Source organism: Diadema setosum, chromosome 17 (genome assembly GCF_964275005.1).
Source record: "Diadema setosum chromosome 17, eeDiaSeto1, whole genome shotgun sequence".
Lineage (NCBI taxonomy): Eukaryota > Metazoa > Echinodermata > Echinoidea > Diadematoida > Diadematidae > Diadema > Diadema setosum.
Genome location: NC_092701.1, coordinates 14,376,796 through 14,392,264, shown reverse-complemented (window position 1 = coordinate 14,392,264; position 15,469 = coordinate 14,376,796). Strand labels below are relative to the sequence as shown.

At 39.9% G+C, this 15,469-nt stretch overlaps 1 protein-coding gene across 1 annotated transcript in view; it reads right to left on the bottom strand.

Annotated features, from left to right (window-relative positions):
• Positions 1-1,866: 1,866 nt before the first annotated feature.
• LOC140240455 (polyisoprenoid diphosphate/phosphate phosphohydrolase PLPP6-like) overlaps positions 1,867-15,469 on the bottom strand; it is a 53,234-nt gene continuing 39,631 nt past the window's right edge. Inside the window, exon 3 of the mRNA XM_072320224.1 lies at positions 1,867-2,349. Within this exon, the coding sequence (XP_072176325.1) occupies positions 1,997-2,349 (353 nt within the window). The 3' untranslated portion in view covers positions 1,867-1,996. The remainder of the gene's footprint in view (positions 2,350-15,469) is intronic.

Here is a 15,469-nt window from a genome sequence, read left to right as displayed (position 1 = left end):
TCCCACCAAGACTATTGTGTGCGCCACATTTCATAAGCTTTTGTCATAAACTGAGGAAGTAGTTCAATCCACAAGATCTTTCCTTGATCTTCCGCCATTAATATGCCGTTACCATGGCAACGCAGCTTCCAACACGTCCAAAAAACATGTCTTGCACATCTTCCCACCAAGACCAATGTGTGTGCCACATTTCATGAGCTTCAGTCGAATACAGAGGAAGTAGTTCAATAAGCAAGATCTTTCCTTGATCTTCTACCATTTATATGCCGTTACCATGGCAACGCAGCTTCCGACACGTCCGAAAAATATGTCTTCCACATCTTCCCACCAAGATCAAGGTGTGTGCCACATTTCATAAGCTTTGGTCAAAAAACTGAGGAAGTAGTTAAATCCGCAAGATCTTTCCTTGATCTTCTGCCATTAATATGCCGTTACCATGGCAACGTACTTTCGGGTACTGTCAAAAAATGCGTCTTGCACATCTACAACCAAAGGCACACTTCTGTACCAAGTTTCATGGAAATTGGGCAAAAACTGAGGAAGTAGTTTGCCACACACAATTTTCCATCATTTTGGCTCATAATATGTGAGCTGTTACCATGGCAACATACTTTTTGTCACTGTCAAGAAATGTGTCATGCTGACCTATATCCTAAGACAAACATTCAATATGAATTCCATGAGAATTGGAAGAACACTGATGAAGCAGTTTTGCCATGAAGCATTTTGCCCTATATTTTACCAATAACATGCCGTTACCATGGCAACGCACTTTTTGCCACTGCGGAAATATGTGTCTTGCACATTAACTTATTTAGATGAACATCTGTACCTAATTTCATAAAAATTGATCAAAAACTGTGGGAGGAGTTCGCGACGCAAGATTTGTACCCATTTTTGCCCATAATATGCCGTTACCATGGCAACGTACTTTTGGGTACTGTCAAAAAATATGTCTTGCACATCTACAACCCAAGGCACACATCTGTGCCAAGTTTTATGGGAATCGGTTGAAAACTGAGGAAGTAGTTTGCGACGCAAGATTTGCAACGGACCGACCGCCCGACCGCCCGACCGTCCGCTGATTCCTATATACCCCCTTCAAACTTCGTTTGGCGGGGGTATAATAAACTTTTGATACCCCTTAGAATTGCATGCTCTTTGACATCTCATAGAGTGGTTTCTGAATATCTTGCAAAACGTCAAATGCTAAACCCTCACCTCGACCAGAACTGTACACACCCTTTAAGGTTTTATACTGTCTAAAAGAGCAATTTTACATAATTCTTAAGTTTGTGATCATAATAAGAATGGGAAACCATGTTTCTTTTGTTACAGTTTTTCAGGATTTTTTTTTTTCCTTGACTAGTGTGATTAGGCTCACCCTAGACTGCAGAGGTTCCTTCTCATTTCTTGAAAAAACTCTTTACACACTTTTAATCTTCAACTCTTTTGAAAAGATGAGGCCACTGCATTTAATGTAGGTGGTAGTCATGAATAGAATGTTCCTAATGAATAAGATTTCAGCTTAATCTGATCATCCTTTCATTGTGCTTGTTCAGTCATGTTTTATATCCTTTTTTTCCCCCATTCATTGCACAGGGCACCGCTTGGTGAGATAAGGCATTTGAGTAGACCCTGAACTTCAAAGCCTCCTTTCTCAGTAAAAACTTTTCAAGAGGGTGTTCTTTCTTTTGATTATTAAGAAAGGTTGAGAGCCCATTTGTGAGAGTTATGTCATTTTAAAATGTAGAGTCTGTTCTTTCCGAATCCATATCTGGCAACCTTTTGGTGATTTTGTGATGCAGGGTCACATAATAGTGACACAGAATGACTCATTATTACTGTGACTCACTTTATTTAAAAAGAAGCACTTTTATTTTCCCCATTCTACCGCATTGTTTACAGGCATACTTGCTCCTTTAACCTACAGAGAACAGTACGCATGTATCAGTTCTGACAACACATACACTGATGATCACCCCCCACAACCTAGTTACAAAGTATCACTTAGAGTCCACGTTTTCCAGTACCAATTCATGACAATGCCCTGAATGAGTCCAATTATGCTTCCACAAACAACGTCACTCCAGTAGTGTCTGCCCAGTAAAACACGTGACACACTAACAGCCATTGTCCATGTTAACAACAATAGCTGCAAGTATCCGGGTATCACATAAGATGTCATAAAAAAATAAAACAAGAAGGCAACACGAGTGCAATGTCCTGATGGGAAGGAGTAGTTGTCCACAGCGACTGTCATTAGCATGTCATCTTCATTTGCAGCAGGACGAGGGCGCCGTACCAGTGCTTTAATAACAAAGCTGACAAGGAGGTCGAGGAGCAAACCTGAAATGAACAGAAAAAATACTGATACCTCAGAAATTGTTAGTACTCCCTAAAAAGCAAGGAATAAGAAGTAGTTGATGACACTGATTCCACAGGCATTATATGTTATCAGAAAAAAAAAATTCTACCACATACACATATATCGGCTCACATGGATTTATGTCATGAAAATGGGTTTACTGTACATGACAAAAGCAACAACTGTTAAAAAATTCAAGTAGAGCACACAGATAAAGGGAAAGTTAATACTATCAGGAAACAGTGGTAAAATTGCCACACTAGCTTCAGTATTACACTTATCACATGGAAAGGACTATATGTATCATGATTTAAAGGGAAACTCCAGATCATTTTTAAAATTACATCAAATCATGAAGTACATAAATCAACAGATCCATGTATAGATTTGTGGAATAATAAATTACACTAAAACAATGATGATGACACAGGAGGCTCACATACTAGGTGCTCATAGCGGCCACTGAAAAACCCTCCACACAAAATTGCTGTATCATAGACTCTCATCACCTCCAACTAAATTGTACACTATTCAGCTATTACTCATATCAATGACAGTGTTATCTGATGTATAGTTTTTGAACTATTAAGGATCAAAAGTGGGAAATGTTTTTTGTAACACCACTATAGTATTTCAGAAATGTAGCAATGTAATTCCTTTACAATGGGCCAAAAGCAAAAGTACAAGCACATCTAACAAAAGGTCTAGCTCAAGCAATTGCTTATGCCTTCTCGCTATCGCCAATGACGTAAAAAGTACCCGGATGTTGATTTAAGCGTCATTTACAGTGCATTATGGGATAGTCCGGTAGCAAAGTCACTTCCGTTCGTACGCACGTGATACGTGACTAATGCTATTTACACATACAACCGACTGTATTCAACGTGTACTTACTGTTTTCTCGACTTGAATTTTAGCTTTAATATGATTTGAAATTTCTCCATTCTTAAGAAATTGCTGTTAATACGACTATGGGTTGTTACTGCGAAGCTGCCATGTGTTGTTCGCACGACAATAAATGCACAAATTCTACAGAAATAGGTCCCCCTTACTGGCATGCGAGACGTGACGTGGCCGCGTGGGTGAAGTTTGCGGGTGACTCCACAGCGCAGCGTGCGCGCGACTTACTAGTAGTAGTACTTGCTTGGAACAAATTGCTTCGGAGACAGGATAAGTTTGAGATCACGGTTCGTTCCCGATTGTGTTTACGACACCTCGACAGAGAGTAAATAAAAAAAGATGGGCATTCCATGATGATATCCAGGTGGGTGAATATTTTCCAGCATATTTGTAGCGTATGCAGAGATGACCGATCAGTGATGTGCACATCGATCGCATGATCAAGCAGTTCGATGTACCGGTATGTGTTAGCTTAACTTGTATGCGTGCGGTGGTGCATGCTAATGCGCTACGACAAGGCCTATAGGGCAATGCGGGGGCTATAGCTACAGTGTACGAGTATCACAGGCGGCCTGGCCACTGGCTGGCTCGGGTATACACAGCCGCCTACTGTACTAGTATCCGTTGTCGGCGCGGCGCTACAGGTAAGGCTGTGCAAAATATGCCCCACGCCGGAAGTGCACTAAATCTTGACGAAAAAGCCACAACCGGGTACTTTTTACATCACTGGCGATAGCGAGAATTGCTTAAATCCATCGATGCACATTAACGTTTTGCTTGTGCTTATATCTTTTGCTTGTCCCGCACAAGCAATTGCTTGCATTTTCAACAAAAGGGACGTCACGCCTGTGTGAACACAAGAACAAAAGCAAGTGGGACAGCATGTACATGTATTTGAAAGGGCATGTGTGTGCAGAAACATTTCTGACATATATAGCAAAGGAGCTATGAAATGACACCAAGGAGGTTTTATACATGGAGTCACGACCGTCTTATTTCCTTTGCTAGATGTTCAAAGCCGCCGCTCAAAAATATTTGAAGCATGTGCCAAACAGGATCTGCCGCGCAGATACGAAGACAATTGACTCGTGTCTCATTGCATAATCACCAGCCACTTTAAAAGGAAGATAAATATATATGTCTTTGTGATGGTGATTACTTTTCGCTATCCCTTCTTAGACCCCGTTTACAGTGCGAGGCTCGGCCGCGGCCGAGCCCTCCCTCATTTCAGTGTAAACGCGCAAAAGGCCAAATGCGAGGCCAAAATTGGCCGCGCGTTTGGCCACGCTTTGGAGGTGGCCGAGCCCGGCCTCTTCTTGGTGTAAACGCAAACTGGGCCAAATGCGCGGCCAATTTTGGTCTGGCTCCCAGACCCTCTGCCCGTACTATTTCGCTATTCAGGATATTAACCCCCTCAACGTCGAAAGCTAGTATAGTTTAAGGTGGTTTTGTCCTGCAAAGGATTTTTCCTTCGGCAAAGGCCTTTGGCCACGCTCTGGAGGTGGCCGAGCCCGGCCTCTTCTTGGTGTAAACGCAAACTGGGCCAAATGCGCGGCCAATTTTAGTCTGGCTCCCAGACCCTCTGCCCGTACCATTTCGCTATTCAGGATATTAACCCCCTCAACGTCGAAAGCTAGTATAGTTTAAGGTGGTTTTGTCCTGCAAAGGATTTTTCCTTCGGCAAAGGCCTTTGCCCGAACGGCGACTTCATCGCCACGGAATCCAGTTGGCAAAGGGTCTGAAAACTAGACTATACCAAATTGCGTTTGTTTACAAGCAGAGCGCCACTACGACAAAATATTGAAAGGTTTGAATTAAAAGCGCGGCCGAGCCCAGCAGTGTAAACGGACAAAATTGTGAGGCTCGGCTGCGCAATTGAGGCCGAGCTCGTCTGTGGCCGAGCTGCGGCTAAGCCCGGCCCCGCACTGTAAATGGGTTCTTATAAGAGGTAGGTGGTACAGACACGAGGATGCGCAAATAGAAATTAAGCAAAAAATGCTGAAAATAGAACTATCACTCATTGTGATTAATATACCTCCATCCACAACTGAGGGAATTAGCTCAACCAGGATTATTTTTTTTAATGTTACCATGGCAATGCACTGTTCAACACTGAATAAATGTTTTGCTTGCTGTTAGTCAAATGTCCCACATTCCAAGTCAAGTGCTCAAAAACGGAGTGAGCAAGATGAATAAACTGACAATTTCTTTCATTAAAAATTGTGTTACCACGGCAACACAATGTTGGACATTAAGAAAAAATGAAGTTTGCACAACTATATATATATATATCATAGCCGTCACATGTGCCAAATTTCAAGCCAAATGCTAAAAGGCTGAGGGGCTTAGTTGAATTCACAATATAAGTGTATCATTTTCATTCAAAATATACTGTTACCATGGCAACACATTTTCAACACTGATTTTTTGCATATCTAGGTAATGTACAAAGAGGCAACATGTGCCAAATTTGAAGCCAAAATGCTCTAAAACAGAGAGAGTTAGGAGAACCGAAATGTTTGTATGATTTTCATTCGAAATGCTCTGTTACCATGGCAACACATTGTTCAACAATGATGAAATGTGAAGTTTGCATATCTCTGTACTATAGTGGTTGCATGTGCCAAATTTCAAGCTAAATGCTCAAAGACTGAGGGAGTTACTTGAATCCACAATATTTGTGTATGATTTTCATTCAAAATATGCTGTTACCATGGAAATGCATTGATCAACAAAAACAATTGGTTAAGTTTGTACATCTGCGTACCATAGTGGTCAGGTGTGCCAAATTTCAAGCTAATTGCTCAAAGACTGAGGGAGCTAGCTGAATCCACAATATCTCTACATGCTTTTTGGAAAAAAAAATGCTGTTACCATGGCAACGAATTGTTCAACACTAATGACAGATTAAGTTTGCACATCTATAAGCTATGGTGGTCACATGTGCCAAATTTCAAGCCAAATGCTCAAAGGCTGAGTAAGTTAACTGAATCCAAATATTCTTGCATGATTTTCATTCACAATATGCTGTTACCATAGCAACACATTGATCAACAATGACGAAAGATTACGTATGCACATCTACATACTATAGTGGTCACATGTGCCAAATTTCAAGCTAAATGCTCAAAGACTGAGGTAGTTACCCGAATCCACAATATTCTTGTATGCATTTTGTGAAAAGATGCTGTTACCATGGCAACGCATTGTTCACCACTGACGAAAGATCAAGTTTGCACATCTATACACTATAGTGGTCACATGTGCCAAATTTCAAGCCAAATGCTCAAAGACTGAGGGAGTTAACTGAATCCAGAATATTTTTTGTATGATTTTCATTCAAAATATGCCGTTACCATGGCAACACATTGATCACCACTGATGAAAGATTACGTGTACACATCTACATACCATAGTGGTCATGTGTGCCAAATTATAAGCTAGATGCTCAAAGACTAAGGGAGTTAGCAGAATCCGCAATATTTTTGTATGCTTTTTGGTTTAAAAAAAAAAAGCTGTTACCATGGCAACGCATTGTTCACCACTGACAAAAGATTAAGTTTGCACATCTATATACTATAGTGGTCATGTGTGCCAAATTTCAAGTCAAATGCTCTAAGACTGAGGGAGTTAACTGAATCGTATGATTTTCATTCAAACTATGCTGTTACCATGGCAACGCATTGATCAACAATGACGAAAGAGTGAGTATGTACATCTATGTACCATAGTGGTCACATGTGCCAATTTTCAAGTCAAATGCTTAAAAACTGAAGGAGTTAGGGTAATCCACACATATGTATGATTGGTAAAAAAAAACTGCTGTTGCCATGGCAACAGATTTATTAACACACACATCAAATGTATTTTGCACAACTATACATTACATTGACGCATATCCCAAATTCAAATTGAATTGATACAAAACTGAGAGTAGTTTGATCCACAACATTTTGTAGGAATTTTATGAATATCTGCCGTTGCCATGGCAATGCATTATGAAATACTCATGAAAAAGGTGTCTTGCACATCTGCCTGTGATAGCAGTCAAACATGCCAAATATGAAGTTAACTGCTCAAAAAAATGAGAAAGTAGTTCGATCCACAAGTTTTTATGAAAAAATGCCGTTGCCATGGCAATGCATTACGCGATACTAACGAAAAAGGTGTCTTGCACATCTACCTTTGATAGCGGTCACACATGCCAAATTTGGGGTCAATTGCTCAAAAAATGAGAAAGGAGTTCGATCCACAAGATTTTGCAACAGACCGACCGCCTGCCCGCCCGACCGGCCACCCGACCTCAGAGTGCTTCCTATATACCCCCCTACATAGTGGGTGATTTCAAGTTTGGTGCTAGTGCTAGTGCTATCTCAGCACTAGCACAGGCGATAAAACCGAACTTGAAATCACGTCGGTGTTGGGAGTTGACCTCAAAATTATGACGTATTACCAGTAGTTGGTGCTGGGCTCGGTGTTGAATGTCGTCTGCTGAACCGAGCTCCGCCGTTTGTGTTAGCGCTTTACGTGCTTTAATTTTCCCCACTGACTAACACTAGCCCCTAGGGATTATCATTTTCTTCATTTCAAGTTCGGTGCTGGTGTTAGCGTTGCCTTGCAAGACCCGTATTCACTTACATAATAGATGCACGTTTTACGTGCAAAGTCTATGCTAATGTAGTGGTTGCCCACATAACGTACACGAACACCATAGACATGGCTATATAAATCTGAGCCTGGGAGCAAAATTAAGATAGTTGTATTTTTGGGAATGGATGGAATTTGTGGCATTTTAATCCATCTTCCTTACTATATGTCTTAAACTAAGCAGTTTTGGCTACATCTTTTAACATTTGACTGTAATCACGCGCCATCACTTTTTTCATTGCGCAATACCCGCTGAGCTCGCTGTGCTGTGTTTCCAACACCTAGTGCTGGTGATCGATAATTTTGATCGGTATCGCCTTGTTAATCTGACCGTCGGTGTTGGACCTCGATTTAACGCTGTTATTTGGTGGCTAGCACTAGCACTAGCACTAGCACTAGCACCGAACTTGAAATCACCCACTATGTGTGAGTGGGGGTATAATAAAGATGAAAATTACTCGACTGGGCATACCCGGGCACTAATCTGATATACACATTGTATCCATCAATAAAGAATTATACTTGAAGATTATTCCATATTAGTTTCATTTGTGGAAATTAAGCGGAAAAGTGATAAAACCAGCTTTCCAGGATGGTACAGTTTTAAACATTTTCACATGATACAGCTCTGATTTACACTTATGCGCAAATTTCTGGTCGGAATTGATTTTTGTTTTACATGCTTTATCATTCAGTGAAATTTCACTTCATTTAATAAATAAATAAGCAAAATATGGCCAACATTATGATAACGTTCAAAATGAATCTTCAGATTGCTCAGCAAGACGGCGGCGTCGAACATCGATCATCAAAGGCACAAGTGCACCTGTGGAATTCTTTTGTACATCAATAGAAATCTGACAACTGTTTGAATAATTACACCCAGATGGAACTCCATGTATAAAACCTCCTTGATGACACTCATAAATGCACACACAGACAGACACACACATCTATACATACACACGTACTGGCTGATTCCCATCACTGCTTATAGTAGCCCGGATGTGCCAAATCGCACGTGGAGCGGGGTCTCCTTGCTCTCCGCCAAAGTAAGACATCCTACCTGTTTTTCATCACATTTTGCATGCTAACCACTGGACATTCCAGTTGTTGAAACGAAAAGGTTTCTTACACTACTTAGGAGTAATTTCTTGTACATTTATACCACTCCTGCACAACTGTGATCTTTTTTTTATGACTATGAAAATGATACTTAAAAGGGAACGTCCCAGTTAAGCAAAAACTCAAGCTCAATTTACAGAGCTTGGAAAATTGTGAGCTAGCAAGAACAAGCGAAAGGTGTGTTTTATGCATATGTTTTTAAGCAAATGCTTGGTCTCTAATTGCTTTTGGGCAGCAAGCAATTGCTTGTGCTTGCTAGCAAAAGCTTCTGCTCGCAAGCAATTGCTTATTTTTATGCATACCCCATAAAGATTCAAGTAAGAGGCTAGTACAAGCAATTGCTAGCGTTTATGCATCCGCCCTAATGGGCTGAATGCATAAAACAAGCAATTGCTTGTGCTTGCTAGTAAAAGGTTTTGCTCGCAAGCAATTGCTTGTTTTTATGCATACGGATTCAAGTAAAAGGCTAGCACAAGCAATTGCTAGCATTTATGCATCCGGCCCGGTGCAATTAACTCACTGGTAAGAGCCCAAAGCTTTTGAATTCGTAACGGTCATCGAGCACTGTGCAGAGGGAAGGACCAAAAAATCTTGAAAGTTCACCTCCTTGTATCTCCCTTATTTTACCACCAAATCCCTTGAAACTTCACACATATATCTTATATGGATATATCATCCTTCATTTGATTTTTGGGCGAAAGTGCTGATGTATCTTTCGAGATATGTGTGTTTTTCTGTTGAGATGACCATGGGAAAGGGTTACGAATGAACATAAGTCTGCGCCTGCATGATATGCATTTGATTAACATATTTCTAGTCTGTATACACCAGACTCACTACCTGCGAAGTTTTGTGTTGGAGCAATTAGTAGTTAGGTGAAAATAATAGCAAAAAGACAACCCAATTTAAGAAAAAATACTGGACATGCACAACTAGATCATCCTCCTGCGCATGCATTTTCTACTGGTCAGTGCATGCTTAGCCAAACAGCAGTGTCAGGTTCGGCGCAATGCGACAAGTTTCGGTTTTTGGTCCACAGGGTGGTGAGTGGGCAAGAGAGGAACCCTGCAATGTGCTTCAACTGTTTCACGCAGCACGAAAACCGATACATCGGACTGCGTACTGCTTGCGCTATGGATTTTATGTGGGTCACAAGTGACAGTGATCTCAATTTTTTTCTGGACATATCTGTGCGCCAAATGATACAGAAAAGATATTTGGAACACACTATGGGTATACTACCATAAGTCATATACCGAAGTTTCATTTTGGAGCAATGAAGGAAAATGTGAAAAAAAAAAACAACACTTGTTTTGAGACCAAATTTTTCTGATTTGGAAGCTAAGTTTCGACATTATTTTCACAGGTTTATCCCCAATAAAACCCAAAATAACTAACATTGCAAGTTAGAGAATAGTTTCTTCTTCAATTTGCTGTATAGATTTAATCATTTGATGGCTTCTGAGGTGAGATATTGCGACTGTCCTGCAACACTTCCCCAGCGGTTTTGCGTACACAAGCTGTCTACTTTATGCAAATGAGGCTTCGAGGTGTAATGCTTTTGGCGAGTTAATTGCACCGTATCGCTGTGCCTATTCTTCTTTTGTTCTGCTTTCTTGAGCTCCCACTCATAGTCCATGGGCCAGGCCAGATATTGGTACCATCTGAGGTGGCAAAACCTTTTTGGTGTCATTTTGTTTGTCGGGCATAGATATGTTTATCAAGCTATGATAGCATTTCCAAATGAGTAGCTTAGTCCTAATAAATGAATTTTTAACCCGTTTGGTTTCGCTGTTATATCCCTTTACTTCTGAATCGAAACTAACCGCTATAGAAAGAAGAGCACTGTCTTCTGTATGTCCACAGGTGTTCTGTTGTAAACGCGGTGCGCTTAGTCTTTATTCAAGGCAGCGAAGGGAATATCCAAGGGTTATGATGTCCACAGCGCTTAGTCTTTATTCAAGACGGTGAAGGGAATATCCAAAGCTAATGATACAGTGTATATCCCTTTATCTAAAAAGCAAACAAAAAAACAATTCCTAGTGGATTTTGCCGTATTTTTCAATTATTCATCATTTTCCGGTGAAAACGCTACGGTGAAAACGCTAATGCCACGCCACTGTCGCTTTATTTCCATCCAACAATGAAAGATATTTGGCATTGGTCGGGTTGATGGCTGAAATCTATGACTAAGCTACTACTCTGGAAATGCTATTATAGCAAAATAATATTCCTTAGATATATGCCATTTCAAAATGCACAACTAGAACTTGCCACCTCAGGTGGTACCAGTAACCCATTTTTCGGGTCTTGGTCCATGGACTAATTGTGTGACAATTGTTTTCGTGTGTGTGTGTGTGTGTGTGTGTGTGTGTGTTTGTCTGATTAACAACAATATCAGTTCTGGTAAACACTGCAAAAAAAAAACAACAACAACAAAACAAAACAATGTACCGTTATCATATCTAAAGTTACTAATAAAAGGAATTATCTATACTGTTTTTATACTACCCTCTCAACAAATACATCAGTTTTAAATAAAAATCACTCTGCTCATTTACAATAGTATTTATTATTACGTATTGTAGTGTACCGCTTCATTGTTTGATGGAAATAAAGCTACATTGGCGTGGCATTAGTGTTTTCACCTCAGCGTTTTCACCGGAAAATGATTAATAATAAAAAATACGGCAAAATCCATGAGGAATTGCTTTTTTGTTTGTTTTTTAGATAAAGGGATATACACTGTATCATAGGCTTTGGATATTCCCTTCACCGTCTTGAATAAATACTAAGCGCACCGCGTTTACAACAGAACACCTGTGGATATACCATGAGCTCCATGGACATACAGAAGACCGTGCTCTTGTTTCTATAGCGGTTAGCCTCGATTCAGAAGTATAGGGATATAAAAACGAGACCAAATTGGTTAAAAATTCATTTATTAGGACTAAGCTACTCATTTGGAAATGCTATCATAGCTTGATAAGCATATCTATGCCCAACAAACAAAATGACACCAAAAAGGTATTGCCACCTGAGATGGTACCAATAACCAATTTTTCGCCTCTTGGCCCATGGACTATCATGGTTACTGGACTGGAATGGTTAGGGGACTGGTTAAAGAGACCTCTGGATGATTTTCAGACATATAGCGACTTCCTCCTAAACAGAAAGCATGCAGTCCGATACAGCGGAACGCTCTCTGATTGGTCCATTGTACACGCCGGCGTCCCGCAAGGAACCAAACTTGGACCAATCATCTTTCTAGCAATGATCAACTCTGCCCTGGCCACTACCAATGGAAACATCCACCGGTTCAAATACGTCGATGACCTTACCATAGTAGAAACTCGCCCTATCAACGAACCATCGACACTTCCAAATGTGTTGCGTGAACTTCACACATGGGCTACAAACAACAACATGTGTTTAAATCCAAAAAAATGCGCATGCATGAATGTCTGCTTTTCAAGACGAAATCCCGAACCCCCCACTTTACAGCTGAGCGATATCACCATCAATCAGTGTACCACAGTCAAACTCCTCGGTGTGTTCATACAGGCAGACCTGAAATGGGATACGCACATCACATCAATGATCAAACGAGCAAACAGCCGCCTATTCATGCTTCGGAAGCTAAAATATCATTCTTTTGCTAATGATGATCTTGTGACCATCTTCAAATCCTTCGTCCGCCCTATAACCGAGTATGCCGCTCCAGTTTGGACGGGAAGCATCACCAAACAGCAGTGTAATGATTTAGAACGCATCCAAAAGCGCGCATGTCGCATAATCCTCGGACCCGATTACACTTGTTATGATGAAGCCCTGAAACAATGTAAACTGGACACGCTGGAAAGCAGGCGAACTGAACTGTGTGTATCTTTCGCAAAGAACATGCAGTCTTCTGTTCTCAGTGACCTCTTTCCTGTGCGAAAAGAAACTAAAAGGTATAATTTTAGAATCTCAAGGAGAACGGAATTCAAATGTAATACTGAACGATTTCGAAAAAGTCCTTTGCCATATCTAACGAGACTCATGAATATACACAATTTGTAATGGCCACAATGATTATGTAAATGGTCATGGACTGTGAATCATGTATTTCTAATTTGAATGGATGAATAGTGTTTTTTGACTGCTGTCAAACTGTTACCATGTTTATTTTTTATGTATAATTGGTTGGTTTCCCCCCTTTTTTTTTATCCACATATTTTGTCTCAATGGCAACGAAGACATTTTTGGTTGTGACCTTTTTTGGTTATTTCAATACCCCCTTCCCTAATATCAAATGAGGCTAATGAATATACACAATTTTTGATAGTGTTAACAGTTATAAATAGAATTCTGGTTGGTGAATTTTGTATTTCAAACAAGATGGGTGAACACTGTTTTCATACTCGCTGTTTGTTTTTGTTTTTGTTTTATAAGTCAATATGATGTTAATGCCATTTGTTTTTCCTTCTCTCTCTCTCTCTTCAAGCTTGCTTTTTCTTTTCTTTCTCCCATTGTACTGGCCAGGCTTATGGTCGCCTACTTGAATGTTATTTGTATATCTTCAAAGGTATAACCCTGTGAATGCATATTGATAATGTGTGTGTAAACGCTAGCGTGTGCTTTTACGCATGCGTGTGGGCTAGTGTCAAGCCCCTTGTATGTGTTCAGGTGCACTAGTCTACATCATGTGATTATAAACACACTCTAAAGAGCGGAAAATGAAGGTGCAAACATGCATTGTCTGCTTGGGTGTAGATGCAAGTGTGTCCATAACGCCGGTAGTCAGCTGGTAGTCGTTTACGTATTGATTATACAATACCCTTTCGCAATTATCTTGGTTACGCTACGTAATGCGGAGTAATAATGTGTATGCTTGTGTAGGTGTATGAAAATATGTGATGTATGTGCCAAAGTTTTTGCCAAAGGGAGGTGTGCGCTGTATGTGAGGGGTAAAAATGTCGAGTGTGTTTAAGAGCTTAATTGTATCCGTTTCTATCTGCATTTATGAATGTTTTAATGTCTGACGATTTTTATTGTTATATCTGTGTTTTGGAAACAGAGTTGTGAAACGAATAAGCCAATACTACAACGTCATCATATAACTATACCTGTTCAGTAATGAAAGATGTCAATGTCATTTTTTTCTTCTCTCTCTCTTCAAGTTTGCTATCTTTTCTTCCCCTCATTGTAACTGGCCAGGTTTATGGTCGCCCACTTGAATGTGTTTGTTCATCTTAAAAGGTATAACCCTGTGAATGCATATCATGTGCACTAGTCCACATCATGTGAGTATAAAAACACTTTAAATGAGCGAAAAAAGGGAAGGTGCAAACATGCATTGTCAGCTTGGGTGTAGAAGCAAGTGTGTCCATAATGCCGGTATTCGTTTACGCATCGATTACATAATACCCAAACGCAAAATAGTTGGGTTACGATATGCAATGCGGAGTATATAGATGTGTATGGTTGTGTGGGTGTATGAAAGTATGTGATGCATGTGCCAAAGTTTTTGCCAAAGGGAGGTGTACGCTGTATGTGAGGGGTAAAATTGTCGTGTGTGTTTAAGAGTGTAATTGTATCCGTTTTTATTTGTATTACATGAATGTTTTAATGTCTGATGGTTTTTTAATGTTATATCTATGTTTTGGAAATTGATTTGTGAAATGAATAAGCAATGTTACAATTTTATCATATGATCATATCTGTTCTGTAATGTAAGCTGTTTTTTTTTTATAAGCAATTTTTATGTGATATCGTTATGTTATGTTGTATTACTGTGTAAACTACCTCAATTCGGCCTTGTTAGGCTGCCACGGTAGTTGTTTTTTCAAACCATGAATAAATAAATAAATAAATGAATATACATTTGAACAACTGCAAATTAATCAAACTGAGTATAGAGTTTCAGAATGTTTTCAAATTTATAACAGATTGCAATGGACAAGGATGATAACATAGCAGCCTTACCATAAGAATGCATGAGTTGGGGCTCAAGGAAGCAGAACAAGAGAAGAAGGCATGCATAGATTCTACACAGGTGAACTTGTTAAGCAAGCAGTATTGCAATGGAATTACACTGCTACATTTTTCAGATATGTGAGCCTTATGTAATCAACATTGCTCAGTGCAATTTGTTCAAGGTTTTTCAGAGTATTGTTTTCTCTGCTCAGGGACCACAATAGATTATCTACAAACTTATACATCTGTAGATTTATGCACTACATGATGTGAAATCAAGAAAATCGTTTGGAATGCCCCTTTAAGATGACAATTGTGTTGGCTGTTCTCCTCTCTCCCTGCGTTGCATTGCAAAATAGCTTTGGGCATAGAGAAAAAAAAAGTTGGATTGGCGTAACGTGACTGACCCTAAAAATGTCCATGACCCTAGAGATTTCAAAAAATATTCTTTGCTATTGTGATCATGTTAGC